General features: G+C 37.2%; 1 protein-coding gene across 6 annotated transcripts in view; it reads left to right on the top strand.

The window, feature by feature from the left end:
* ATP11B (ATPase phospholipid transporting 11B (putative)) overlaps positions 1–27,884 on the top strand; it is a 123,632-nt gene that overhangs the window by 49,644 nt on the left and 46,104 nt on the right. For all 6 annotated transcript variants that reach the window (XM_070372919.1, XM_070372923.1, XM_005892534.3 and 3 more), the window contains exons 11-21: positions 1,115–1,265; positions 2,104–2,301; positions 4,448–4,690; positions 5,287–5,462; positions 6,678–6,746; positions 8,516–8,589; positions 11,727–11,830; positions 15,044–15,225; positions 16,693–16,896; positions 22,522–22,675; positions 27,549–27,651. In XM_070372919.1, the coding sequence (XP_070229020.1) occupies positions 1,115–1,265; positions 2,104–2,301; positions 4,448–4,690; positions 5,287–5,462; positions 6,678–6,746; positions 8,516–8,589; positions 11,727–11,830; positions 15,044–15,225; positions 16,693–16,896; positions 22,522–22,675; positions 27,549–27,651 (1,658 nt within the window). The remainder of the gene's footprint in view (positions 1–1,114; positions 1,266–2,103; positions 2,302–4,447; positions 4,691–5,286; positions 5,463–6,677; positions 6,747–8,515; positions 8,590–11,726; positions 11,831–15,043; positions 15,226–16,692; positions 16,897–22,521; positions 22,676–27,548; positions 27,652–27,884) is intronic.

Genomic DNA, 27,884 nt, shown 5'->3' with positions numbered 1-27,884 from the left:
TGGATGATGCCTGCCTATATTGGGGCTTTCCTGGTGGCTCAGACAGTAAAGAGTCTGCCTGCAGTGCAGGAGACCCATGTTCGATCACTAGGTCAGGAAGATACCCTGGAGAAGGGAATGGTTACCCACTCCAATATTTTTGCCTGGAGAATTCCATGGACATGGACAGAGGAGCCTGGCAGACTGCAGTCTATGGGCTTGCAAAAAGTCAGACATGACTGAGCGACTAGTTGCTATATTGGTGAGGGCGTATGTCTTTACTAAGTCTATTGAACTAACTATCTCTTCCAGAGACACCCTCACAAACACATCCAGAAACAATGTTTTACCAGCTCTCTGGTTAGCCTGGTCAAATCAACACACAAAATTAACTGTCACAGCACTAAATAATGATATTGAAAAAGAAACACCAATGACAAATTGAAATTTAAATTATACCATTTGCAGTCACCACTCCCAAAGAAGTACCTAGGTGTACACCTAACAAAATCCATATAAAATCCATGTGCTGAAAAGAACAGAATGTTGATGAAGGACTTTAGAGATAAAATATTAAGCTTGCCCAGTGAAAAGAAGAGGGATTTTAAAGTCAATTCATGACTTGTATGATTTTGGGAAATCTACAGAACGATTTTTTAGTTTTGGTCACCATCTTTAAAAAGGATGCAATCTCTTCCTCACAGGTTTTTATAAATATTAGACAAGGTTGTTTTTTGTTTAACATAAGACAAGTTAGTGGTTGTGACAGAAGTTCTATAAAATATCAGTGCTATACAAATATTAGTTATGTTTGCACATAAAGTAAGATAGGTCCTGAAAATGTAGAAAATCTTTTGATAATTATTTACAGTAAAATAACTGGCCAAAACTGTCATTTACTATAAGCATTTTGAACAGTAGCTTAACTATAGTAAATATGTTTGTAATCGTATGTATCTGTTCTTTTATTTCTAGTAAATAGATTTAATTGAATGGTCATAAATTGTGTCATTTAGATAGCTATCATAATATCTTATATATTTAGTGTCTTATTTAATACCAATAATAATTTCCAAACAAATGAGTATAGTAACATGTTATTGATACATTTTATATTCTCTTTTTTTCATTTCAGGTCAATGAATACATTTTTGATAATTTATCTAATAATCCTTATTTCTGAAGCCATCATCAGTACTATCTTGAAATATACATGGCAAGCTGAAGAAAAATGGGATGAACCTTGGTATAACCAAAAAACAGAACATCAAAGAAATAGTAGTAAGGTATTTTATGATGTTCTTGACTCTGTTATAAAGAAAATTTTATTCTTTGGAAATTTTATATCTTTTAATGCTTTGTAGTGACTTCTGATAGGAGTTATCAGTGTCATCCCCTAAAAGTATTATTGTTGAAGGATATCAAAAGGATATTGCATGTGAAGAGTAGCCAACATGTTTGTACTGGTATGCTTTTTACATTTTGGGACATAAGCAATTATATTCCCTATGACATAATTTGAATGGTTAAAGAAGATCACAAAAATTTAGATTATCTGTATTGGCATTCCACTTCAGTACTAGATATTGAAATTTTCATTCCATTTACTGTATATTATAGATTATAACTAAAGAGTAAATTAATTAATTTTCATTTCTATCAGAGTAATTCACTGGGCTTCCCCAGTGGCTCAGTGGTTAAGAATCTCTGCCTGTGATGCAGGATACGCGGGTTCAATCCCTGGGTCAGGAAGATCCCCTGACTGACAAGAATGGCAACCCATTCTTGTCTAGAAAATTACAGGGACAGTGGAGTTTGGCGGGCTACAGTCCATGGTGTTGCAGAGTCAGACCTGACTGAGCAGCTGGGCACAGGCTTGTGCATAGGCACAGAAAGTAACAAATTAAGTAATTTGGTTTTAATCTTTTTTCCTTTCTCTTTAAGATTCTAAAGAGCAATAAATGTGTTGAAAGGACAATTCAATAAATGAATTTCAATTCATGAGGCTATTCTGTTTCAGAATATAGTTAATAGTCTATTTAAATGTGAAACTGATTATTTTCTTCAGTGATGATAAAGAAATTCTCATATTTTTTCTTACCAAAAATCATTTTTTTCCCACAGATTCTGAAATTTATTTCAGACTTCCTTGCTTTTTTGGTACTCTACAATTTCATCATTCCAATTTCATTATACGTGACAGTGGAACTGCAAAAATTTCTTGGATCATTTTTTATTGGCTGGGATCTTGATCTCTATCATGAAGAATCAGATGAGAAAGCTCAAGTCAATACTTCTGATCTGAATGAAGAACTTGGACAGGTAAAAATGATCCTTTTGTTTTTCTAATTTGTTATTTTTATCAAAACAATAAATGTACAAAAACTAATAAAACTAAATATTACAAAACTTATACTAAAAAACAGCCCCACTTTCTTTGCTCCACACCTTGTTTGTTGTTTCCCATTTTGAAATCTTAAACTGTTCTTCATTATTTAGCATTGTATTTTTATATGGTATTCTTTCTGGATTTTTAAAGTTGAGACATTATTTACTATGAAATATAAAGATATAACCCTTACACTATTCCTTCTACACACATCTCCAGACATATACCCACTTTGCCTCTCCAATAGCTCCCCAATATTGTTAAATCACAATTTGGGATTTAATAAATATTCACTTACTGACATTATTAGAACTGTTTTGTTATAGTTTATTAACTCCTAGTTCTCTCTGTGTGCTGTGTAGTACTATAATTACATTTTTCCTATGTATTTTGGTTTTGTTAGACTTAATTGTTCTATTTTTTCATTCTCTTAATTTCCATTTACCACAAACAAATCTGATGAGTGTATGAACCATCTCTCACATATGCAAACACAGCAGGTAATCTAGGATTTCCTTTCTCTTTTTTATTCTGTTGCTCGCTTTCTCTTTTGAAGCCTTTCATTTTTCTGCTTCAATTTGGACTTCTTTCTGGACCAGCTTCTCAGCTGTCACCCTGGACTTCCTTTTCCATCACCCTAGAACTTCCCTTGTCTCCCATCTGTTTTAAATTTCCTGCCCTCTGCTTCCCATGTCTTCCCACCTGTTGCTTATTCTCTTATTTTGGTGGACCACATCTTCTAATAACTTCTTCGGAAAGGATGCATAAGATGGATATATTTTGAGTTTTTGCATGTCTAAAAATATCTTTATTCCCTTCTTACACTTGATTAATAATTTAGGTTGAGAATTATTTTTCCTCAATATTTTCAAAAGCAGTTCTCCATTTTTTTCCTGGCTTCCAGTGTTTCTATGAGAAATCCAATCCTATTCTGAGTCTCAGTTTTTCTATGTGATCTGTTGTTTTGTTTCTGGAAACGTTAATGTTTACAATCTTCTCTTTGTGCAATGAATCTGAAATTTTATGATGATACACCTTGGTGTCTTTTTTTACTCCCTTTGGGCAAAGAACTCCAAGTCCTCTTAATCTAGAAACATGTCCTTCACTTCGAGGAATTTTCCTTATTTCTTTAGTAACAAGTCTGTTTCTGTTTTGTGGAATTTTATTTCTGAAATTTATTAATTTGGGTGTCAGACCATTTATCCTAATTTCCTAATTCTCTTTGAATTTTCATCTCCGTGTTTTTATAATACGGTTTCTGGGAGAAGTCATGCACTTTTATCTTTCCACCTATCTTTTGGTTTATTTCTATGATAATATTTTAAATTTCTAATATTATAGTATATCAGAACAGTGTGTTTGTTTGGCTGTGCCCTGTGGTTTGCAGGATCTTAGTTCATCAGTTCTGCTGTAATGTGACATATCCATTACTAAAAATCACTGTGCTGTGTAAAATTACTTACTAAAAACCACAGGGTTTATGGGAAAATGGGATTGGGGTATAACATAAACTTTGTCAGTAATACATTTAAAATGAAAAGGGAGGAACCTAATGACAACAGTACTTGCTAAATTATTAAGAAATACAATAAATATGGTAAATACAATAAATAAGTACTACAATAAATACGGCACTTTATGAAAAAGACCTAAAGTATACTTGTAGAAGTGGCCATCAGAAGTATTGCAGCTGGTTTTTGTGTGTTATTTGAATTTATTTATTTGGCTGATGGGTCTTGGTTTTAGCATGTGGGGGCATTCAAGATCTTATGATCTTTCAGTTGCGGCATGTGGAATATAGTTCCCTGACCAGGAACTATTTCTGCTGTTGATTCAACAAAAACTATCAGTCCCCTCTATAGATGAACGTAACTCTAAAGATGCCACAGACTTAGAAAAGTCTATAAATTTTAAATGTTTTGTGTTACCCTGCATCATTAATTATTTGTACTCTCAACATGAGTATATCAATGTTAATAGGTAAACAACATCAGGAGACAGAGGGCAGCTTTTTTTTTTTTTTTTTTTGTCTAATATAAGACCCTGAACAGAAAAGTTTGTTTTCTTTTCTATCTCTAGGTGGAGTATGTGTTTACAGACAAAACTGGTACACTGACAGAAAACGAGATGCAGTTTCGGGAATGTTCAATTAATGGTACAAAATACCAAGAAATCAATGGTAGACTTGTATCTGAAGGACCAACACCAGACTCTTCAGAAGGAAACTTATCTTATCTTACTAGTTTATCCCATGTTAACAATTTATCCCATCTTGCAGCCGGTTCCTCCTTTAGAACCAGTCCTGAAAATGGAACTGAACTAGTAAGCAATTTTTAAGTTAATAAATAGGAATTTCATTTGAAATGGTAGTTCTTTGTAGTTGGTGGGTTGTAGGAGAAAATGTTTTAAATGTTAGTGGGGCAAGAAATACACATTTGAAATGTTTATACTTTGGTTCAGCATTGAGAATTTATAGTCATAAGCAAACTTAAATTGTCACTTATTATGTATCTACTTTAGTTCTCTAGGTGTTTAAATGAGACTAAGTTAAGGAATGCGCTTCTGCCTTGAAGTAAATAAGACTTTGTTAAGGAACACAGCTTAAATTTATTTAATACCTTTTCCATCTCAGTTCTGCCACAAAATAGTTTTTACCTTTACTTGCAATTTGGTTATGTCTACTGAAAAGATAGTCAGATGTTAAAGGGTCATAAGCAAACATGATGTCTTAACTCTTTGGAGTCAGAAGCAGCCAGCTAGCTATTGCTTATGCAATTCAAGATTATAGCACTCTTGTTCTACATCTTTATCAAATTACAAACTGTATTTAATGGCATTTTTTAGAATTTTGTTTCTGGTTTCCCACATGTTATTTGGTATTGGTATTTTTATTGTGAATATTAATTATGTTTCTGCAGATTAAAGAACATGATCTCTTCTTTAAAGCAGTCAGTCTCTGTCACACTGTGCAGATTAGCAGTGTTCAGACTGATAGCATTGGTGATGGTCCCTGGCAGTCCAGCTTTGCACCTGCCCAGTTGGAGTACTATGCATCTTCACCAGATGAAAAGGCTCTCGTGGAAGCTGCTGCAAGGTAGTTTAAGTATAATTTTCAAATCTTCAGAAAAATACCTTTTAAATAAAAGTGTGAAAATACAAGAAAATACTTTTAAATTCTCAGACAAAAAAGCACATAAAAATATTCTACATAAGAATGTGAAATGTCATTAATTTTGTTGTCAAGCTTGCATTAAGTCATATTTTGAAGAGATCTCTTTAAAAGTCTACTGCATTCTGCATGTGTGCTCAGTCCTGTCTGACTTTGTGACCCTACAGACTGTAGCCTGCCAGATTCCTCTGTCTGTGGGATTTCCCAGGAAAGAATACTGGAATAGTTTGCCATTTCCTCCTCCGAGGGATCTTCCCAACCCAGGGACCGAACCTGCATCTCCTGCACTGGCAGGCAGATTCTTTACCTGCTGAGCCATCGCGGAATACCCATACCCAAAGTTAACAACAAGCCAAAGTAATTTTGTTACATAAATTTTAACACATTTATTATAGGCTAGCAGTGTTATCAAATAATGGCACTTCTACTGGTCCTTTCATTGCTTCAGTCTTCTGATGGCAAGTTTTACTCTGACAGCAGAAGTAGTGTTGTAGTAGGTCCAGGCACCACTAGCTACTGTCTGATTGCTATGAAATATGTTGTGAGAAATACTTGTGTGTGTATTGTTTTGTACCAACTCTAATCCTTTAAGTTCTTAAAAATAATGCTATATATTCTCAAAGGAAATACTTTAATACATCTTAAACTTATATTTTAAATGTTTTTACTCAAGTCATATCGTAAAATATGAAATGTTGTTCAGTTGCCCAGTCATGTCCAACTCTTTGCAACCCCATGGACTGCAGCATGCCAGGCCTTCTGTCTCTCACCATCTCCTAGAGTTTGCCCAAGTTTATGTCCACTGACTCAATGATGCCATCCAACCATCTCATACTCTGTTGCCCTCTTCTTCTGCCTTCAATCTTTCCCAGCATCAGGGCCTTTTCCAGTGAGTAGCTGTTTGCATCAGGCAGCCAAACTACTGGAGCTTCAGCTTCAGCATCAGTCCTTCGAATGAGTATTTAAGGTTGATTTGCTTTAGGACTGACTGGTTTGATCTCCTTGCTGTCCAAGGGACTGTGGAAGAGTCTTCTCTAGCACCAGTTTGAAAGCATCAATTCTTTGGCACTGTGCCTGCCTTCTTTATGGTCCACCTCTCATCCTTTATATCTTATATTTCTTTCTTCTTTTATTTCCTAGATTTGGCATCGTGTTTGTTGGTAATTCTGGAGAAATTATGGAAGTTAAAACTCTTGGAAAACTGGAACGGTAATTTTTTTCTATATGTAATTTTCTATGTATTGAATACTATAGAACAGGAATCGGTAAAGTGACCCAGAAGCCAGATCTGGCCTACAGCTTGTTTTTGTATAGCCTGTAGACTAAATTGCATTTTTAAAATGTTTTCAGAAACAAAAATGCAACAGAGATCATATATGATGTTCAAAGCCTAAAGTATTTGCTATCTGGCACCTTAAAAGTTTACCAAGGCCTGCTCTAGAATGATGTCAGTATTACATTGTATCTCATCACAATAATAATATAATGGTCTGAATCTTTCATCTGTACTTTAGCTTAACGGTCCTTGAATTTACTTATGTGTTTATTTTTACATGTAAAGGTAATGAGTTTTATGTTTCTACTCACTAAACAAAAATTTCTTTATCTTTCCAATGATTTTTATCTTTCAAACATTAAGGAACTGTTGTATCATTTCCAATACTTCTACTGTTGGATAAAGTAGTCCATTCTTATCATATTCATATATCTTTTGTGGTTTTTATCAGTTCTGATCACATCTCAGCTCCAGCCCTGCTTGTCCAAACTATGCTTTTCTGAACTAAATAGTGCCCAGTCTTTGACCACTTCTATCTGGGACCCTGTCTAGCTCATTTTATCAACTTCCACACTTGACCATCAGACACCAAATTCTTCTGCAGCTCCCTAGAGAGATCTTCCCCGTACCCACCCTGCCGCCCCGCAGCTGTCCTGTCCTGGGTTTAGAATCACTGCTATAATGAGCCTCTGTTACTAATGTGAGGGCTTATATTTCTCAGATGTGTTTGGTCAGAAAAAAGGGTTTAGAATCAGTCACCCTTTTTAGTGAGGAAACATGAAGCTGGGCAGATATGCATTCCAATCCTTGCTCTGCCACTCATATGCTTATTTGGCTTAGGCAAATGAATATGCCTTTCTGAGTATAATAGTCTTCATCTGTAAAGTGAGATAAGACCTACATCCTTTGGTTTTCATGGGTGTTAAATGATAGAAGGTATGTAAAGTATGTGGCATTCCATTAAGTATTAGACTGACCAAAATGGTCATTCACGTTTTCCCATGAGATCTTTTGGCAAAACCTGAATGAACTTTTTCTCCAATCCAGTACTTAATAAAAGTCTGTTCCTTCTTTTTCTATCTTGTTAATTGACTCATGATCCATCATCTTAAAAAATATAGTTGAGATTAATTTCTTGTTCTGAATTAACCATTTTATCTCTTATGGGGGTTCTTTCCAAATAGTCACTTCAGTTCAGTCGCTCAGTCATGTCCGACTCTTTGCGACCCCATGAATGGCAGCACACCAGGCCTCCCTGTCTGTCACCATCTCCCGGAGTTCACTCACACTCACGTCCATTGAGTCAGTGATGCCATCCAGCCATCTCATCCTCAGTTGTCCCCTTCTCCTCCTGCCCCCAATCCCTCCCAGCATCAGAGTTTTTCCAATGAGTCAATTCTTCACATGAGGTGGCCAAAGTACTGGAGTTTCAGCTTTAGCATCATTCCTTCCAAAGAAATCCCAGGGCTGATCTCCTTTGAATGGACTGGTTGGATCTCCTTGCAGTCCAAGGGACTCTCAAGAGTCTTCTCCAACACCACAGTTCAAAAGCATCAATTCTTCAGCACTCAGCTTTCTTCACAGTCCAACTCTCACATCCATACATGACCACTGGAAAAACCATAGCCTTGACTAGACTAATAGTCACTTAATATTATTCAAAAAAGTAAAGATTTTGTCTTTCTTATTTTTTTTCACTTAGATACAAGCTGCTTCATATTTTGGAATTTGATCCAGATCGTAGAAGAATGAGTGTAATTGTTCAAGCACCTTCAGGTAACAAATCTAAACTTTTATGAATTTGTACTTATTTAATATTGTATTTGAATTGGTTTGCCATTCCCTTCTCCAGTGGACCCCATGAACAGTATGAAAAGGCAAAATGATAGGATACTGAAAGAGAAACTCCCCAGGTCAGTAGGTGCCCAATATGCTACTGGAGATCAGTGGAGAAATAACTCCGGAAAGAATAAAGCAATGGAGCCAAAGCAAAAACCAATACCCAGTTGTGGATGTGACTGGTGATAGAAGCAAGGTCCAATGCTGTAAAGAGCAATATTGCATAGGAACCTGGAATGTCAGGTCCATGAATCAAGGCAAATTGGAAGTGGTCAAACAGGAGATGGCAAGAGTGAATGTCAACATTCTAGGAATCAACGAACTGAAATGGACTGGAATGGGTGAATTTAACTCAGATGACCATTATATCTACTACTGCGGACAGGAATCCCCTCAGAAGAAATGGAGTAGCCATCATGGTCAACAAAAGAGTCCAAAATGCAGTACTTGGATGCAATCTCAAAAACAACAGAATGATCTCTGTTCGTTTCCAAGGCAAACCATTCAATATCACAGTAACCCAAGTCTATGCCCCAACCAGTAACGCTGAAGAAACTGAAGTTGAACGGTTCTCTGAAGACCTACAAGACCTTTTAGAACTAACACCCAAAAAAGATGTTCTTTTCATTATAGGGGACTGGAATGCAAAAGTAGGAAGTCAAGAAACACCTGGAGTAACAGGCAAATTTGGCCTTAGAATAGGGAATGAAGCCGGGCAAAGACTAATAGAGTTTTGCTAAGAAAATGCACTGGTCATAGCAAACACCCTCTTCCAACAGCACAAGAGAAGACTCTACACATGGACATCACCAGATGGTCAACACTGAAATCAGATTGATTATATTCTTTCAAGACACAGATGGAGAAGCTCTATACAGTCAACAAAAACAAGACCAGGAGCTGACTGTGGCTCGGATCATGAACTCCTTATTACCAAATTCAGACTGAAATTGAAGAAAGTAGTGAAAACCACTAGACCATCAAATCCCTTATGATTATACAGTGGAAGTGAGAAATAGATTTAAGGGCCTAGATCTGATAGATAGAGTGCCTGATGAACTACGGAATGAGGTTCGTGACATTGTACAGGAGACAGGGATCAAGACCATCCCCATGGAAAAGAAATGCAAAAAAGCAAAATGGCTGTCTGAGGAGGCCTTACAAATAGCTGTGAAAAGAAGAGAAGCGAAAAGCAAAGGAGAAAAGGAAAGATATAAGCATCTGAATGCAGAGTTCCAAAGAATAGCAAGAAGAGATAAGAAAGCCTTCTTCAGCGATCAGTGCAAAGAAATAGCGGAAAACAACAGAATGGGAAAGACTAGGGATCTCTTCAAGAAAATCAGAGATACTAAGGGAACATTTCATGCAAAGATGGGCTCGATAAAGGACAGAAATGGTATGGACCTAACAGAAGCAGAAGATATTAAGAAGAGGTGGCAAGAATACACTGAAGAACTGTCCAAAAAAGATCTTCAGGACCCAGATAATCACAATGGTGTGATCATTCACCTAGAGCCAGACACCCTGGAATGTGAAGTCAAGTGGGCCTTAGAAAGCATCACTACGAACAAAGCTAGTGGAGGTGATGAAATTCCAGTGGAGCTATTTCAAATCCTGAAAGATGATGCTGTGAAAGTGCTGCACTCAATATGCCAGCAAATTTGGAAGACTCGTCAGTGGCCACAGGACTGGAAAAGGTCAGTTTTCATTCCAATCCCAAAGAAAGGCAATGCCAAAGAATGCTCAAACTACCGCACAATTGCACTCATCTCACACACTAGTAAAGTAATGCTCAAAATTCTCCAAGCCAGACTTCAGCAATACGTGAACCGTGAACTTCCTGATGTTCAAGCTGGTTTTAGAAAAGACAGAGGAACCAGAGATCAAATTGCCAACATCCGCTGGATCGTGGAAAAAGCAAGAGAGTTCCAGAAAAACATCTATTTCTGCTTTATTGACTATGCCAAAGCCTTTGACTGTGTGGATCACAATAAACTGTGGAAAATTCTTCAAGAGATGGGAATACCAGACCACCTGACCTGCCTCTTGAGAAACCTGTATGCAGATTAGGAAGCAACAATTAGAACGGGACATGGAACAACAAACTGGTTCCAAATAGGAAAAGGAGTACATCAAGGCTGTATATTGTCACCCTGTTTATTTAACTTATATGCTGAGTACATCATGAGAAACGCTGGACTGGAAGAAGCACAAGCTGGAATCAAGATTGCCAGGAGAAATATCAATAACCTCACATATGCAGATGACACCACCCTTATGGCAGAAAGTGAAGAGGAACTAAAAAGCCTCTTGAGGAAAGTGAAAGAGGAGAGTGAAAAAGTTGGATTAAAGCTCAACGTTCAGAAAACGAAGATCATGGCATGTGGTCCCATCACTTCATGGGAAATAGATGGGGAAACAGTGGAAGTAATGTCAGACTTTATTTTTCTGGGCTCCAAAATCACTGCAGATGGTTACTGCAGCCATGAAATTCAAAGATGCTTACTCCTTGGAAGGAAAGTTATGACCAACCTAGATAGCATATTCAAAAGCAGAGACATTACTTTGCCAACAAAGGTCCATCTAGTCAAGGCTATGGTTTTTCCAGTGGTCATGTATGGATGTGAGAGTTGGACTGTGAAGAAGGCTGAGTGCCGAAGAATTGATGCTTTTGAACTGTGGTGTTGGAGAAGACTCTTGGGAGTCCCTTGGACTGCAAGGAGATCCAACCAGTCCATTCTAAAGGAGATCAGTCCTGGGTGTACTTGGAAGGAATGATGCTGAAGCTGAAACTCCACCTCATGCGAAGAGTTGACTCATTGGAAAAGACTCTGATGCTGGGAGGGATTAGGGGCAGGAGGAGAAGGGGATGACAGAGGATGAGATGACTGGATGGCATCACTGAATCGATGGACGTGAGTCTGAGTGAACTCCGGGAGTTGGTAATGGACAGGGAGGCCTGGCGTGCTGCAATTTATGGGATTGCAAGAGTCGGACATGACTGAGCGACTGAACTGAACTGAACTGAATATTGTATCTAATACAATTTTTTAAATGTTCATTTTTCTTTTTAGGTGAGAAGCTTTTATTTGTTAAAGGCGCTGAATCATCAATTCTCCCTGAATGTATAGGTGGAGAAATAGAAAAAACCAAAATTCATGTAGATGAATTTGCTTTGGTAAGTGGAAATTTCTCTGATTTAAAAACCATTAAAAATATATATGAAAGATATTTGCATTAGTATTTTATCAAAAATTACAGTAATTCTGTAGTTCTGTTACATTATGTGTTGGTTCCTCATTCTTTGGTTAAATACTGACCTTTTAACCTGCAAACATATATCTTCTGTTTGAACCTATTACAGCCAGAGTACTTATGGCTTTAAGGACCCCTCAAATTGCTGCATTATAAAAGGAGGGATTTCCCTAGTGGTCCAGTTATTAAGACTTTGGTTCCACTGCAGGGGGCACAGATTTTTATTCCTGGTCAGGGAATTAAGATTCCCACACAGCACAGCCAAAAAAAAGGAGGGGGTTATACAAAAAAATCTCAAGAATGTGTAGAACTAGAACCCTCATACACGCTATGGAAATATAAATGATATGGCCAACTTTAGAAATAGTTTTACAGTTACTCGTGCAACACAGAATAATACAGAGTTACTATATGAGTCAAGGTATACATCCATAGAATTGAAAATATACATCTAACAAAAACTTGGACACAAATGTTTGTAGCAGCTTTATTCCTAATAGCTAAAAACATGGAAAAACCCAAATGTCTGTCAACTGATGAATGGATTAAACAGTGTCCTGTCTGTATAATGGAGTGTTAATTGGCCATTAAAAGAAATGATGTTCCTTTGTTAAGTGAAAGAAGCTAGTCACAAAAGGCCACATATTCTGTTTATATGAAAATCCAGAATAAGCCAATTCATAGAGCCAGAAATCAGATTAGTAGTTGCCGGGAGCTGGAGTAAGGGGGAAAAGGGAAGCGTCTGCTAATGAGTATGGAATTCCTTTTGAAGGTGATGAAAATGTTCTGGAATCAGATAGTCATGATTGCATGACTTCATGAGTACACTAAGGACCAGCTAATTGTACTCTTTAAAGTGAATTATGGTATGTGACTTATGTCCCTCTTAATAAAAGAATGTAGGAGAATCTTACAAAAATAAAGTGCTACAGTTCATGTGAAGAGGAAACTTATTAAGCAGTTCTATCTCAGTCTTAGAGCTTCATGATCTCTCATTTCTGCATTTCTGTAAATGTTTGCTCCATACTTATCTCTATACATCTGCCTCTTTACAGTTTCTTCTCTCCCATTACTTATTTTCTAATTGTTTATGGTCTAGTTCATCTACCACACTGTAACATCTGTAAGAACAAAGATATTCTACTTTTCTGTCATTTTAATATCTAGAACAATGCTTTCACTAAGCTGGGACTCAACAAATACTTGTTGCGGAATGAATTAATTTCATTTGTTTATAACTCTGATAGTCTCTTGACTTATTTAAGAGAAACAGGTGTTTATAAATATAGGTCATATGTAAATCAAGGAAAGCCAATATTTAGAAATCTACTAAGTAGTGACCTGCCTCTTGAGAAATCTGTATGCAGGTCAGGAAGCAACAGTTAGAACTGGACATGAAACAACAGACTGGTTCCAAATAGGAAAAGGAGTACGTCAAGGCTGTATATTGTCACCCTGCTTGTTTAACTTATATGCAGAGTACATCATGAGAAACACTGACTGGAAGAAGCACAAGCTGCAATCAAGATTGCCGGGAGAAATATCAGTAACCTCACATATGCAGATGACACCACCCTTATGGCAGAAAGTAAAGAGGAACTCAAAAGCCTCTTGATGAAAGTGAAAGTGGAGAGTGAAAAAGTTGGCTTAAAGCTCAACATTCAGAAAACGAAGATCATGGCATCTGGTCCCATCACTTCATGGGAAATAGATGGAGAAACAGTGTCAGACTTTATATTTTTGGGCTTCAAAATCACTGCAGATGGTTACTGCAGCCATGAAATTCAAAGATGCTTACTCCTTGGAAGGAAAGTTATGTCCAACCTAGATAGCATATTCAAAAGCAGAGACATTACTTTGCCAACAAAGGTCCGTCTAGTCAAGGCTATGGTTTTTCCAGTAGTCATGTATGGATGTGAGAGTTGGACTGTGAAGAAGGCTGAGCGCTGAAGAATTGATGCTTTTGAACTGTGGTGTTGGAGAAGACTCTTGGGAGTCCCTTGGACTGCAAGGAGATCCAACCAGTCCATTCTAAAGGAGATCAGCCCTGTAATGTCTTTGGAAGGAATGATGCTAAAGCTGAAACTTCACTACTTTGGCCACCTCGTGCAAAGAGTTGACTCATTGGAAAAGACTCTGATGCTGGGAGGGATTGGGGGCAGGAGGAGAAGGGGACGACAGAGGATGAGATGGCTGGATGGCATCACTGACTCGATGGATGTGAGTCTGAGTGAATTCCAGAGTTGGTGATGGACAGGAAGGCCTGGCGTGCTGCGATTCATGGGGTCGCAAAAATTCGGACACGACTGAACGACTGAACTGAACTGAAGTAGTGTCATATAGTATTTTAAAACCTTTCCTTTCTGAGTCCTTTTATTAGAATCTTTATTTTGGGTTTTTGTGAGGAAAATGTAAGAAAAAGAACTTTTATAAGCTTTCAGAGTTAGATGCCAACTTTCAGATATTAACACCATAAGAAAAATTGATCCTTGGTACAATCAGATAATCAAACATGTATTCCTAAGTTTTGTATAATTCCAAATCACCAGTGAAGATACAATGATACAATTAAAAATCATTCATTCTGTGACTCTAGAAAAGTATTGGTTGGTTGATAATGACCACCTTACAGTCTTCTTTATTTGAATTGTGAATTTGTCATACCATGAAGCCTCAGGAAATTATAGTCCCCTTTGCTTAAAAAAATTTTTTTAAGTAGATAAAAGTAAATTTTTAGTGGTTAAAACAAGAGAGTAGAACCTAGTGCTGCCTCTTTTGATTGGCCTGAAGGTACCTTTGTAGAACTTTTTACTTCCCTGGTAAAAAACGGTTCTAAAATTACAGATAGATCATGTTTATGAGCATGTCTAGGCTCTGTAATGTTCTACAATTCAGTGACCTTAATTATTATGAGCAACTTTTTAAGAACCCATCAGAAATTGAAAGAGCTATGATAATATGTATCCCACAATTCAGATGACTGTGGTTTTGTAACAGTTTCCTGACACTAGATGATGATAATTTTTAAATTTGATAGTTAATTTTTGGTAATGGTATCCTCAGTTTATTTTCAATAACTTTTTGATTCCCCATTAGTTATTTTCGTTCAATTTTGTCTTTAATTTTTCTCTTTTAGAAAGGGCTAAGAACTCTTTGTATGGCCTATAGGCAATTTACATCTAAAGAGTATGAGGAAATAAATAGACGTTTATTTGAAGCCAGGACTGCCTTGCAACAACGGGAAGAGAAATTGGCAGGTGTCTTCCAGTTCATAGAGAAAGACCTGATATTACTGGGAGCTACAGCAGTAGAAGACAAGTAAGTATCAGATAAATAGTCAGTGTCATTTTTCTCATAAGAATTTTTCTAACCAAATATTTGTAATACATGACAAACTCCACTTTTAACATTTTATAGTGACTTAATGTGTTTAAAATAAAAAGTTAAAGCTTTAATTTTTCCCAGTCAATACATATAATTTTTGTCCTAGTCAGCTATCTGAAATACTTGATAGAATCCAGCCATGTATAGTTTTAAGTTTTTAGACAACTACTCCGTGTGCCATTCAAAGATTTTAAGCTCTTGCTTAATTCTCCAGCCTCACCTCCTGCCATTGCCACCTTCTGCTTTACATTTCAGCAGTACCAAACTGTTTTGTTTTCTGAACAACAGTGAAGACTGTTTTAAGTAAAACTGTTCTGTTTTTGCCTTTTACACTTTGTAAAGCTGTGCCTTCTGCCTGGATCATTTTTCTCTTATCCATCTATGAATACCCATTCATAAATTATAGTTCATATATTACCCGCACTCTAGGAAGATCTTTCCTGAGTCCTAACACTATTAAAAATTCTCTTCTTTGGGAAGCCTTCATGTTTTGTAGGTAGTTTCTGCTGTTGTCCTTGTGACAGTATATTACAGTTACTTATTTGAAGACTTTCTACTCTGTTAGCCTGTGAATTCCATGCCATCTGTTTATTCATTGCCTTTGTTCCCTAGCCTCTCTCTCCATGTATGTTTCACTTTCTTGAATTATTGAATTCTACAAATTAAGTATATTGTTAGGTTTTTTTCTACGACCTAGATCTAAGGTGTTTGCATTTTTTTAAGATCTAGTGTTTCATTTACTTTTCAGTGGTCCTTGTGAGATTTCTGAGGTTCTCTGAGGTTATGTAGACCTTTATTGTCTGCAGTCTGATTTTTGAACTACTGATTTAAGAGATTTTCTTATCAAAAAGAAAATCTCCTAATTTGAAATTTAAGACTTTTAAGAAATAAGTTTGTGAAGACTGTATAGTTAGTTGGTTTTATAAAAATCAACTTCAAAGTACAGTCTTAAAATACAAAGTTGTAGGTTTTATATTTAAGCTTACATAGTGCTCCAGCATATTAATACCCTGTGAGCTTCAAAAAACCAAATACGTTTACAGTAGTAGTATCTGTCACCAAAATGAAGAGGAAGGAAACTTAACAATTGTAAGAATGCATACATGTTCTCATCAAGGCAGTATTGACCCAGGCGATTCGTATCTGTCACCTCAAATGCCCCACAACTCTGGAATGCCCGTTGTGACACATGTGTCAGCATAGAGTTGTAGATTTTGTATTAGCCAGGTGATCACTGATCTGGGTTATTCTTGTTTTTTCCCTAGTGGGAAAAAAAGTCGGTGGTTTTACTATACTGTAGCATTCCTAGGTTAAGGAGTTCAGAATTACCCTACTTGTACTATGTGGTTTACACTTAAAATTTGGTCAAAAAAGTATTCTCTGTGTTTCTTTTGTTTTCAGACTACAAGATAAAGTTCGAGAAACTATTGAAGCATTGAGAATGGCTGGTATCAAAGTATGGGTACTTACTGGAGATAAACATGAAACAGCTGTTAGTGTGAGTTTGTCATGTGGACATTTTCACAGAACCATGAACATCCTTGAACTTTTAAACCAGAAATCAGACAGTGAATGTGCTGAAAAATTGGGGCAGCTTGCCAGAAGGTAAGAATATAGTTACCTGCATCATGGAGTTCAGGGGTCAGGAAGCTATTGCCCGATGGACCCAAATATGGCCCACTGCCCTTTTTTATAGCCCATGTGCTCAAAATAACTTTCACATTTTTTTTCCTTATTGTTAATTCTTTATTGCATGCCTGTGTGCTCAGTTGTGTCCAACTCTTTGCAGCCCCCTGGACTGTAGCCCGCCAGGCTCCTCTGTCCTTGGGATTTCCCAGGCAAGAATACTGGAGTGGGTTGCCATTTCCTCCTCCAGGGGATCTTCCTGATCCAAAGATGGAACCTGGGTCTCCTGTGTCTCCTGCATTGGCAGGTGGATTCTTTTCCTTTATTGGGGTGGTGCAATCTCAGAACATGATGACTGAAGGTAAATGGGTAGTCACATTTTTTAATGGATGAAAAAGAAGTCAAAGAAGAGTAATATTTCATAGTGTGAAAATTACATGAAATTAAAAATTTAATGTACTTAAATTTTATTGGAACAGAGCCACATTGTTTCATTTACACATCAGCAAAGGCTTTTGTGCTCCAACAGCACAATTGAGTAATTGGGACAGAGCACTTTTATCATTTCTCATTGCTATTTGATATACTGCAAATCACAATGACACAGTTATAGCTCATTGTTTTCTGTGCCACACTGCTGTATGGCAGTTTGGTATATTTTTATTGTCAGTATTTAACTGTCATGTCCAACATAAAAAGAAAAATGGACTTTTAATATCATACTCTTAAAGCACAGTAGAGTGTTGATTATTTTATTATCAAGTTAGATGGCAACGCATTATGTTTATTATTCAGTGACGATATGGTTTAATATACTGCCTGTTTCAGATATAATCAGATATGAACTAAAAATCTCATTACCGATGGTTCTTTTGTAATGTAAAATCTCATTACAGATCAGCATTAACAGATGGACATGTGCCAGCTGACTTTGATAGAGGACATGAACTTTGAACCCCAATTAAAATGTTCTTCCCCTAACAAGAAAAAGATTTCTGTTCTATTATTTTTAAAATTATATTTAATGATTATTATTAGATTTTTTTACTTAAAATTTTTATCAAAATTTGTTTCTTCTTTGGTAATGTAAGAACCTATATGATATCTTCAATTTAGTCTCATGGCCTGCAAAGCTTAAAATTGAAATATTTACTTCTGGTGCTGTATAGAAAACATTTACCAACCAGTGATACAGTTCACATGACCAGACTGGGAATGCACATGCTTTTTACTGTTCAAAGATACTTTCATGAGTATATATGCTCTTAATTTGTTCTGTTTTTCTCTATATCTGCTTCTTTAGGTAGAACTTTTTTTAGGAGCCCTCATTTAACACAATTTCTTTAAATTTTATTTATTTATGGCCATGCTGCATGTCTTTATTGCTGTGCAGGCTTTTCTCTAGCAGTGAGCAGGCTTCTCATTGCAGTGGCTTCTTTGCTTCAGAGCATGGGCTCAAGGGCATGTGAGCTTCAGTAGTTGTGGCTCCTGGACTTCAGAGCACAGGCTCAGTAGTTGTGGTGCACAGGCTTAGTTGCCCTGCAGCCTGTGGAATCTTCCCAGATCATTGATCAACCTCTCCCCCCCCCCGCCCCCACCGTGTCTCCTCCATTGGCAGGCAGATTCTTCACCACTAAGCCACCAGGGGATCCCCAGTTTGTTTGTTTGTTTTTCTTTTTACCTTAAATAGGAGCGCTTCAGTGTAAGCATGAGGGTTACTTGTATGTAGGTATCTGAGATGTCCTACTGGTATTTGTCTTTGCAGTCTTATGATATTAATGCAGAAAAACAAATATGAAAAGATGATGGCCACAGTTGTCACTGTACATTCAGTGCTTTATTTATGTTTGTTATGCAGGGATTGATGTGATACTAAATTTTGGATTTTATCAGAGAAAAGCTTATTTAAGGAATGTTTTATTTTTTTAATATAAATTTATTTATTTTAATTGGAGGTTAATTACTTTACAATATTGTATTGGTTTTGCCATACATCAACATGAATCCACCATAGGTATATACGTGTTCCCCATCCTGAACCCCCCTCCCTCCTCCCTCCCCGTACCATCCCTCTGGGTCATCCCAGTGCACCAGCCCCAAGCATACAGTATCGTGCATCGAACCTGGACTGGCAATTCGTTTTAAAGAGACAGTACAACTTTCAGAAAGGTCTTTGCTTGAGCTCAAAAAGGTGGTTGATTTAGGTTAATGACACTGGTTTTGAAGCAATGCCAACACTATTGTGGCTACTTAAACATTTAAGGGCATAATGTTCAGAACTCCCTAAAATATACAAACTAATTGTTCAGAATCATTTGCTTCTTAAATATTACTCCTGATTATAAAAGTAATAAATACTCATTTTAAAAGCACTGAAAATAAGATATGATTAGTAATACAGCCATCTGAAGATAATTGTTATTTGTATTTTCAAATATTTTTAAGTCTTCTATATATGTGCTGGTGAGTCTGTTAAGATCATGGGTATTGTTCATTTCCCTTTTTGTACAAAAGTGTATTATATTTTGTATTATAAAGTGAATATTATACCTTAAAATTAATTTTAAGCTTGGTACGTGAAATGTATGTTTCAGAGATACCATTTTAGTGGAATATATTTTCTTCCTTTTCTTTTTTTCTTTTGCTGAGTCTCAAAGCTTGTGGGATATTAGTTCCCCAACCAGAGATTGAACCCAGATCTCTGCAGTGAGAGCACAGAGTCCTAACCACTGGACCACCAGGGAATTCCTGAAATATGTTTTCTGAGTTAACCATATAAGTCAATAGGATTTTGATTTACAGACTTTCAGGAAGTATCTGTTCTAAAAATCTTAGATATAGCAAAAGAATTCCATACCTTTGAAAGCTTTAGTGTATGTATCTAATCCTTCAAAAACACATTGATTGTCTCCTATGTAGGCATTTGGGATAGTCATATAAGGTGTGTTGTTTATTCCCAGAATACTTACAATGTGTCAGAAAAAAAGAAGTAAATATATTGTCACAACCATCACAACTGAATTGTAACAAAGGCAAGAACAGAGAACTGTCTGTGGACCAAAGAGGGAAACTTAGCCCAAGTTTATCCTTGAAACAGCTCTGTACATTAGAACTCTGTACATTGGAACTCATGACTGTGTTGTCTCCTGTTTTGAGATGTAAACTTGTCAGAAAATAACACCAAGAAGCAAAGTGACCCGTGTATGCAAATTCCCAGAGCTGAGAGGCTCATTCAGGCAATTGATACTATCAATTGTAGCTAACTATGGCCAGGGAATGGAATAGATGGGAGAGGATGTGGGAAATATTGAAACATGAGGCTACAGAAGTAAGCAGATGCTACCTTACTGTGTGCCAGAACTATGAGGTGCTTTTCCATATTGCATAAATGTTACACCATGGATTGTGTATGCTGATTTATGAACCCTGTCCAGAGAAAAACCTAACTTAGTGTGCCTTGGAAGTGTTCCCAAGGAAAACTGATCTGATCTGTCCTACTCTTGGCTACTGCTGCTTCTGAGACCATGTGCTCAGGCAGTGCTTACACTGAATGTCTGTAGATAGCAGGGGTTGCCAAGTAAGTTCAGCCAATAGAGAGGAAAAATAGTCATTTTAGATGCTGATTTCAGGTATTGGAGAATTGATAAAGGAAGTATACATTTTTTTAAGTTTATATTGTAAAATGTTCATTGCTTTCCACTTACTATACAGTGCAACACTAGTTACTAGGCATATTATGAAGACATCATTTTAACTTACAGAAAAAATTTAAGTATTAGGAGACTGAAAATCATCAGTATGTTTAGTTTTCATAACTTGTCGCTCATTTAATAGTCTTCTTGCTTATCATTTAAAAATTGAGGGAATAGCTGCTATGGAAAATGGTATGGAAAAAATTTTAAATAGAACTACCATGTAATACAGCAGTTCCACTCCTGAGTATTTATACAAAGGAAATGAAGTCACTGTCTCAGAGAGATCCACACTTGTGTTCACTGCAACATTATTCACCATAGCCAAGAATGGCAACAACCTAAATATCCATTAATGTGTGTATGGACAGTGAAAATGTGATGTTCCTTCCACACATGAAGGAATATTATTCACCCATAAAAAAGAAAGAAATCTTGCTTTTTGTGATAACATGGATGAATCTTGACAACATTATGCTGAGTAAAATAAGTCAGACAGAGAGAAACACATACTTATATGTGAAATCTAAAAAAAAACAATGATAGAATGGTGATTGCCAGGAGCTGGGCTGTGGGGGAGATGGGGAGGTGATAATCTGAGGTACAAACTTCCAGCTTATATATAAGATGAATAAGTTCTGGGGATCTAATGTACAGTATGGTGGCTGTAATTAACAGTACTATATTATATATTTGAAAATTGTAAAGAGAGTAGCTCTCAAATCTTATCACTACAGACCAAAAAAAAGTTTTTACATGAAAAGATGGAGGTATTAACCCTATTGTAGTAATCATTTTTGCAGTATATATGTGTATCAGATCATGTTGTATACCTTAAACTTACATATATGTCAATAATATCTCAATAAAACTGAGAAAAAAAAATAAAATGAAAATGTATGGATGTTTCTCAGTAGCAGTCCTGCTATACTATGAACCCAGTGGTGAACTGTAGTATTTTCCTTTTGCTGAATTGAACACAGTGCTACTCTGAGTGCTGGCCTTCAACTGCATAAGCTTGCTCCAGAATGTAAATCTATACACTGCTTCTTTCACTGAGAAGTTCTTTTTACCAAAGGCGGAGTGGGGTGAAGCAGCTGAACAAAATAGTGTGCTCAATAATATACTTTATTTACATACTGATGCAATAACATACTGATTATGATAACATACTTGTTTTCTCTTTCTTGTCACAAATAGTCCTCTCAACTGCCAATAATTAGACCATGTTTTGAAATAGTCCTCAGTATCATGTATGCCCACAAGAGAGGTGTTATCCATGTTCCACCATTGTAATACCTGGCATTACACTCCATTGTAGGGTTAAATATCAAGAGACAATTGATGGTTTCTTCATTCCTTGCCTTGCTACTTAAATATACAGTGAATCTAGCTTGTAAATTTTCCTGAACATTCTTGATTTCATTAAATTTTTTAAAATTAGAACTTGCTAAATATATAACTAGTTATATTTTTATTTTTCTAAGATTTTTTATACAGTTTGAGAGAATATCCTCAGATTATGTGTCACAATTCACATTTTAAAAAATATAGTTTCTGTGTGTGTATCAGATCAGATCAGTCGCTCAGTCGTGTCTGACTCTTTGCAACCCCATGAATCGCAGCACGCCAGGCCTCCCTGTCCATCACCAACTCCCGGAGTTCATATATATCAATTCATTGTAAAATTGAATATCATCTATTTTACTCTTCATATCAATCACTCTCAGTTCTACTTAATCTTAACTTTCAAATGGTAGAACTCTATTCCCTGACATGTCAGTTTTGTAACGGTGAAGTCTATGGGTGAATTATCCAATTTCCAGTAAGAATATTTTGTTTACTAAATAAATGAAAATACTATGGCTTTATACATGTCTTACAGAGGATATCATCATTTTCTTTTTTTTAGGATTAGAGAGGATCATGTCATTCAGCATGGTCTGGTGGTAGACGGGACCAGTCTGTCTCTTGCACTCAGGGAGCATGAAAAGCTATTTATGGATGTTTGTAGACATTGTTCAGCTGTAATGTGCTGTCGTATGGCACCGCTACAGAAAGCAAAGGTACGTTTATTTCATAACAAGTCCCATTGAGATACTTTGATTTAAAAGTATTCTTTAACATTAATGCCTCACATAGTTCCATTTGGTGATATACAGTATATGAATCTTAACCAGGAGTCAGTTACTTCTCGTAATATGAATTTTAACCATATACATTAGGCCTTTGGAAATTTCACAGTAAATATTGAAGTTTCAGTTATTCATAATAACACAGAAATAGATCATTGTAACCTAGAAATGACCATGTGATAGAGAGCAGTTTGTGATATTCCTGAGACACAAATTTGAACTACAATAACAAGTCTCATGAGTTCGTTACTTAACTGGTGAAGGAGCCTATAAGACTTCAGTTCATCTGCACCTCTAGGTCATTCTGTTGATCTTTGCTTATTCTTGCATTCTCATGAATTGATAATTCTCTTTGTTAAAAATGAATGTTAAGTGCTAAGTAGAACTTTAATAAGGAGTTAAAAAGCCAATTAATTGTGATATGAAGCTGTAGTTCAGTTCAGTTCAGTTGCTCAGTTGTGTCCGACTCTTTGCGACCCCATGAATTGCAGCACGCCAGGCCTCCCTGTCCATCACCAACCCCTGGAGTTCACCCAAACTTATGTGCATCAAGTTGGTGATGCCATCCAGCCATCTCATCCTCTGTCATCCCCTTCTCCTCCTGCCCTCAATCCCTCTCATAATCAGAGTCTTTTCCAATGAGTCAACTCTTCGCATGAAGTGGCCAAAGGATTGGAGTTTCAGCCTCAGCATCAGTCCTTCCAATGAACACCCAGGACTGGTCTCGTTTGGGATGGACTGGTTAGATCTCCTTGCAGTCCAAGGGACTCTCAAGAGTCTTCTCCAGCACCACAGTTCAAAATCATCAGTTCTTCAGTGCTCAGCTTTCTTCACAGTCCATCTCTCACATCCATACGTGACCACTGGAAAAACCACAGCCTTGACTAGATGGACCTTTGTTGGCAAAGTAATGTCTCTGCTTTTGAATATGCTATCTAGGTTGGTCATAACTTTCCTTCCAAGGAGTAAGCGTCTTTTAATTTCATGGCTGCAGTCATCATCTGCAGTGACTTTGGAGCCCCAAAAAACAAAGTCAGACACTGTTTCCACTGTTTCCCCATCTATTTGCCATGAAATGATGGGACCAGATGCTATGATCTTAGTTTTCTGAATGTTGAGCTTTAAGCCAACTTTTTACTCTCCTCTTTCACTTTTATCAAGAGGCTTTTTAGTTCCTCTTCACTTTCTGCCATAAGGGTGGTGTCATCTGCATATCTGAGGTTATTGATATTTCTCCCAGCAATCTTGATTCCAGCTTGTGCTTCTTCCAGTCCAGCATTTCTCATGATGTACTCTGCATATAAATTAAATAAGCAGGGTGACAATACACAGCCTTGACGTACTCCTTTTCCTATTTGGAACCAGTCTGTTGTTCCATGTCCAGTTCTAACTGTTGCTTCCTGACTTGCATATAGGTTTCTCAAGAGGCAGGTCAGGTGGTCTGGTAAAACTGTGAATTTTCCACAGTTTATTGTGATCCACACAGTCAAAGGCTTTGGCATAGTCAATAAAGCAGAAATAGATGTTTCTCTGGAACTCTTGCTTTTTCGATGATCCAGCAGATGTTGGCAATTTGATCTCTGGTTCCTCTGCCTTTTCTAAAACCAGCTTGAACATCTGAAAGTTCACGGTTCACATATTGCTGAAGCCTGGCTTGGAGAATTTTGAGCATCACTTTACTAGCGTGTGAGATGAGTGCAATTGTGTGGTAGTTTGAGCATTCTTTGGCATTGCCTTTCTTTGGGATTGGAATGAAAACTGACCTTTTCCAGTACTGTGGCCACTGCTGAGTTTTCCAAATTTGCTGGCATATTGAGTGCAGCACTTTCACAGCATCATCTTTCAGGATTTGAAATAGCTCAACTGGAATTTCATCACCTCCACTAGCTGTGTTCGTAGTGATGCTTTCTAAGGCACACTTGACTTCACATTCCAGGATGTCTGGCTCTAGGTGAATAATCACACCATCGTGATTATCTGGGTCGTAAAGATCTTTTTAGTACAGTTCTTCAGTGTATTCTTGCCACCTCTTAATATCTTCTGCTTCTGTTAGGTCCATACCATTTCTGTCCTTTATCGAGCCCATCTTTGCATGAAATGTTCCCTTGGTATTGCTAACTTTCTTGAAGAGAGCTCTAGTTTTTCCCATTCTGTTGTTTTCCTCTATTTCTTTGCATTGATTGCTGAGGAAGGCTTTCTTATCTCCTTGCTATTCTTTGGAACTCTGCATTCAGATGCTTATATCTTTCCTTTTCTCCTTTGCTTTTCACTTCTGTTCTTTTCACAGCTATTTGTAAGGCCTCCTCAGACAGCCATTTTCCTGTTTTGCATTTCTTTTCCATGGAGATGGTCGTGATCCCTTTCTCCTGTACAATGTCACGAACCTCCGTCCATAGTTCATCAGACACTCTGTCTATCAGATCTAGTCCCTTAAATCTACTTCTCACTTCCACTGTATAATCATAAGGGATTTGATTTAGGTCATACCTGAATGGTCTAGTGGTTTTCACTACTTTCTTCAATTTAAGTCTGACTTTGCCAATAAGGAGTGCATGATCTGAGCCACAGTCAGCTCCCAGTCTTGTTTTTGCTGACTGTATAGAGCTTCTCCATCTTTGGCTTGAAAGAATATAATCAATCTGATTTCATTGTTGGCCATCTGGTGATGTCTATGTGTAGAGTCTTCTCTTGTGTTGTTGGAAGAGGGTGTTGCTATGACCAGTGCGTTCTCTTGGCAAAACTCTTATTAGCCTTTGCCCTGCTTCATTCCGTATTCCAAGGCCAAATTTACCAGTTACTCCAGGTGTTTCTTGACTTCCTACTTTTGCATTCCAGTCCCCTATAATGAAAAGGACATCTTCTTTGGGTGTTAGTTCTAAAAGTTCTTATAGGTCTTCATAGAACCGTTCAACTTCAGCTACTTCAACATTACTGGTTGGGGCATAGGCTTGGATTACCATGATATTGAATGGTTTGCCTTGGAAACGGACAGAGATCATTCTGTCGTTTTTGAGATTGCATCCAAGTACTGCATTTCGGACTCTTGTTGACCATGATGGCTACTCCATTTCTTCTAAGGGATTCCTTCCCATAGTAGTAGATATAATGGTCATCTGAGTTAAATTCACCCATTCTAGTCCATTTCAGTTCGTTGATTCCTAGAATGTCGACATTCACTCTTGCCATCTCCTGTTTGGCCACTTGCAATTTGCCTTGATTCATGGACCTGACATTCCAGGTTCCTATGCAATATTGCTCTTTACAGCATTGGACCTTGCTTCTATCACCAGTCACATCCACAGCTGGGTATTGTTTTTGCTTTGGCTCCATCCCTTCATTCTTTCCGGAGTTATTTCTCCACTGATCTCCAGTAGCATATTGGGTACCTACTGACCTGGGGAGTTCCTCTTTGAGTATCCTATCATTTTGCCTTTTCATACTGTTCATGGGGTTCTCAAGGCAAGAATACTGAAGTGGTTTGCCATTCCCTTCTCCAGTGGACCAATTCTGTCAGACCTCTCCACTATGAGCCATCCGTCTTGGGTAGCCCCATACAGCATGTCTTAGTTTCATTGAGCTGGTGGTCCCTGTGATCAGATTGGCTAGTTTTCTGTGATTATGGTTTCAGTGTGTCTGCCCTCTGATGCCCTCTCTTAACACCTACCATCTTACTTGGGGTTTCTGTTACTTTGGATGTGGGGTATCTCTTCACGGCTGCTCTAGCAAAGCGCAGCCACTGCTCCTTACCTTGGACGAAGTCGCCCCTCCTGATCTTGAACATGGAGTAGCTCCTCTCAGCCCTCCAGCGTCCATGCAGCCACTGCTCCTTGGACGTGGGGTTGCTCCTCTTGGCCGCCGACCCTGACCTGGGATGTGGGGTAGCTCCTCTCGGCCACCGCCCCTGAGCTCGGGCGTGGGGTAGCTCTTCTTGGTCGCCGCCCCTGACTTCGGGCGTGGGGTAGCTCCTCTCAGCCGCTGCCCCTGACTTTGGGCGTGGGGTAGCTCCTCTCGGCCGCGCGGTCCGTTGCAGCCGATGTGGTTCTGCGCGGTCTGTAGTTAGGAAATATTTAATGTTCAGCTATGATTCAAGTGAAAACCTATACAAATATTTTTTGTAACTGAAACCGTCACAAGTATATGCTTTGAAATATACATCTAAACATATTATTTCACATGTAGAGCTAATAAACTGTACATCCAGGTGTGTTTTTGTTTTTTTTTTGGCTTCATGGGGTTTTATTACAGTGCCTGTTTTATTATTATAACCCTTATACCCCAGTCTGTGGACATTAAACTGGAGACCAAACAGACCTAATGCCTAAATCCTTTAGAAAAGTGCATTCAAGTATTCCAAAGAAACCTTTCTTTAGATTTCATTGAATTTAATTTTGATGGCTTTTTAAATTTTTAAGAAACTTTATTACAAGAGAAAATAAATATCTTTCCTCTGTATCAAATGAAAATAATTTCTTGAGAGAAAAAAATTGCCTGACAAAGTTCAATTAATTGTAGTTAATTTTTTACACAATTATTAAGCTTTTTATAAATTTAAGCTGTGTTTAACAGATTCTTACATCCCATCATAAAATCCAAAGACCACAATCTGTTTTGTTGTCATTTCTGAAAGACATTCCTAACGTCTTAATGGAGACATTCCTCAAACAGTGAACCCCAGTGCATATTACTGTCCAATGTAAAACTAATTTTTTATTGTTCTTAAAGCAGATCATTTCAGATAAGTAATTTTATATAAATATAAGAAAATTGAAATTTTATTATAATTAATGAGTTGTATGTCTTTCAGGTAATAAGACTGATAAAAATCTCACCTGAGAAGCCAATAACATTGGCTATTGGCGATGGTGCTAACGATGTAAGCATGATACAAGAAGCACATGTTGGCATAGGTGATTGATATTTTTTCTTTGAACTTCTAAAGTTATAATTATTTGATGATAAATCTTTTGTAGAATAAAGTACAATGTCACATATACGAATGAAAACTAAATGCAGTGGTGTAATATATCACATCGTATTTCTGTCAGAAACCTATCATTATTAAGCCCAATATTTAGGATTTTTTTAAAATATTCATTTGGCTGCCCTGGGTCGTAATTGCAGCATGGGGGATCTAGTTACC

Source organism: Bos mutus, chromosome 1 (assembly GCF_027580195.1).
Source record: "Bos mutus isolate GX-2022 chromosome 1, NWIPB_WYAK_1.1, whole genome shotgun sequence".
Classification (NCBI taxonomy): Eukaryota; Metazoa; Chordata; class Mammalia; order Artiodactyla; family Bovidae; genus Bos; species Bos mutus.
This window is presented reverse-complemented; position numbering and strand designations above follow the sequence as displayed.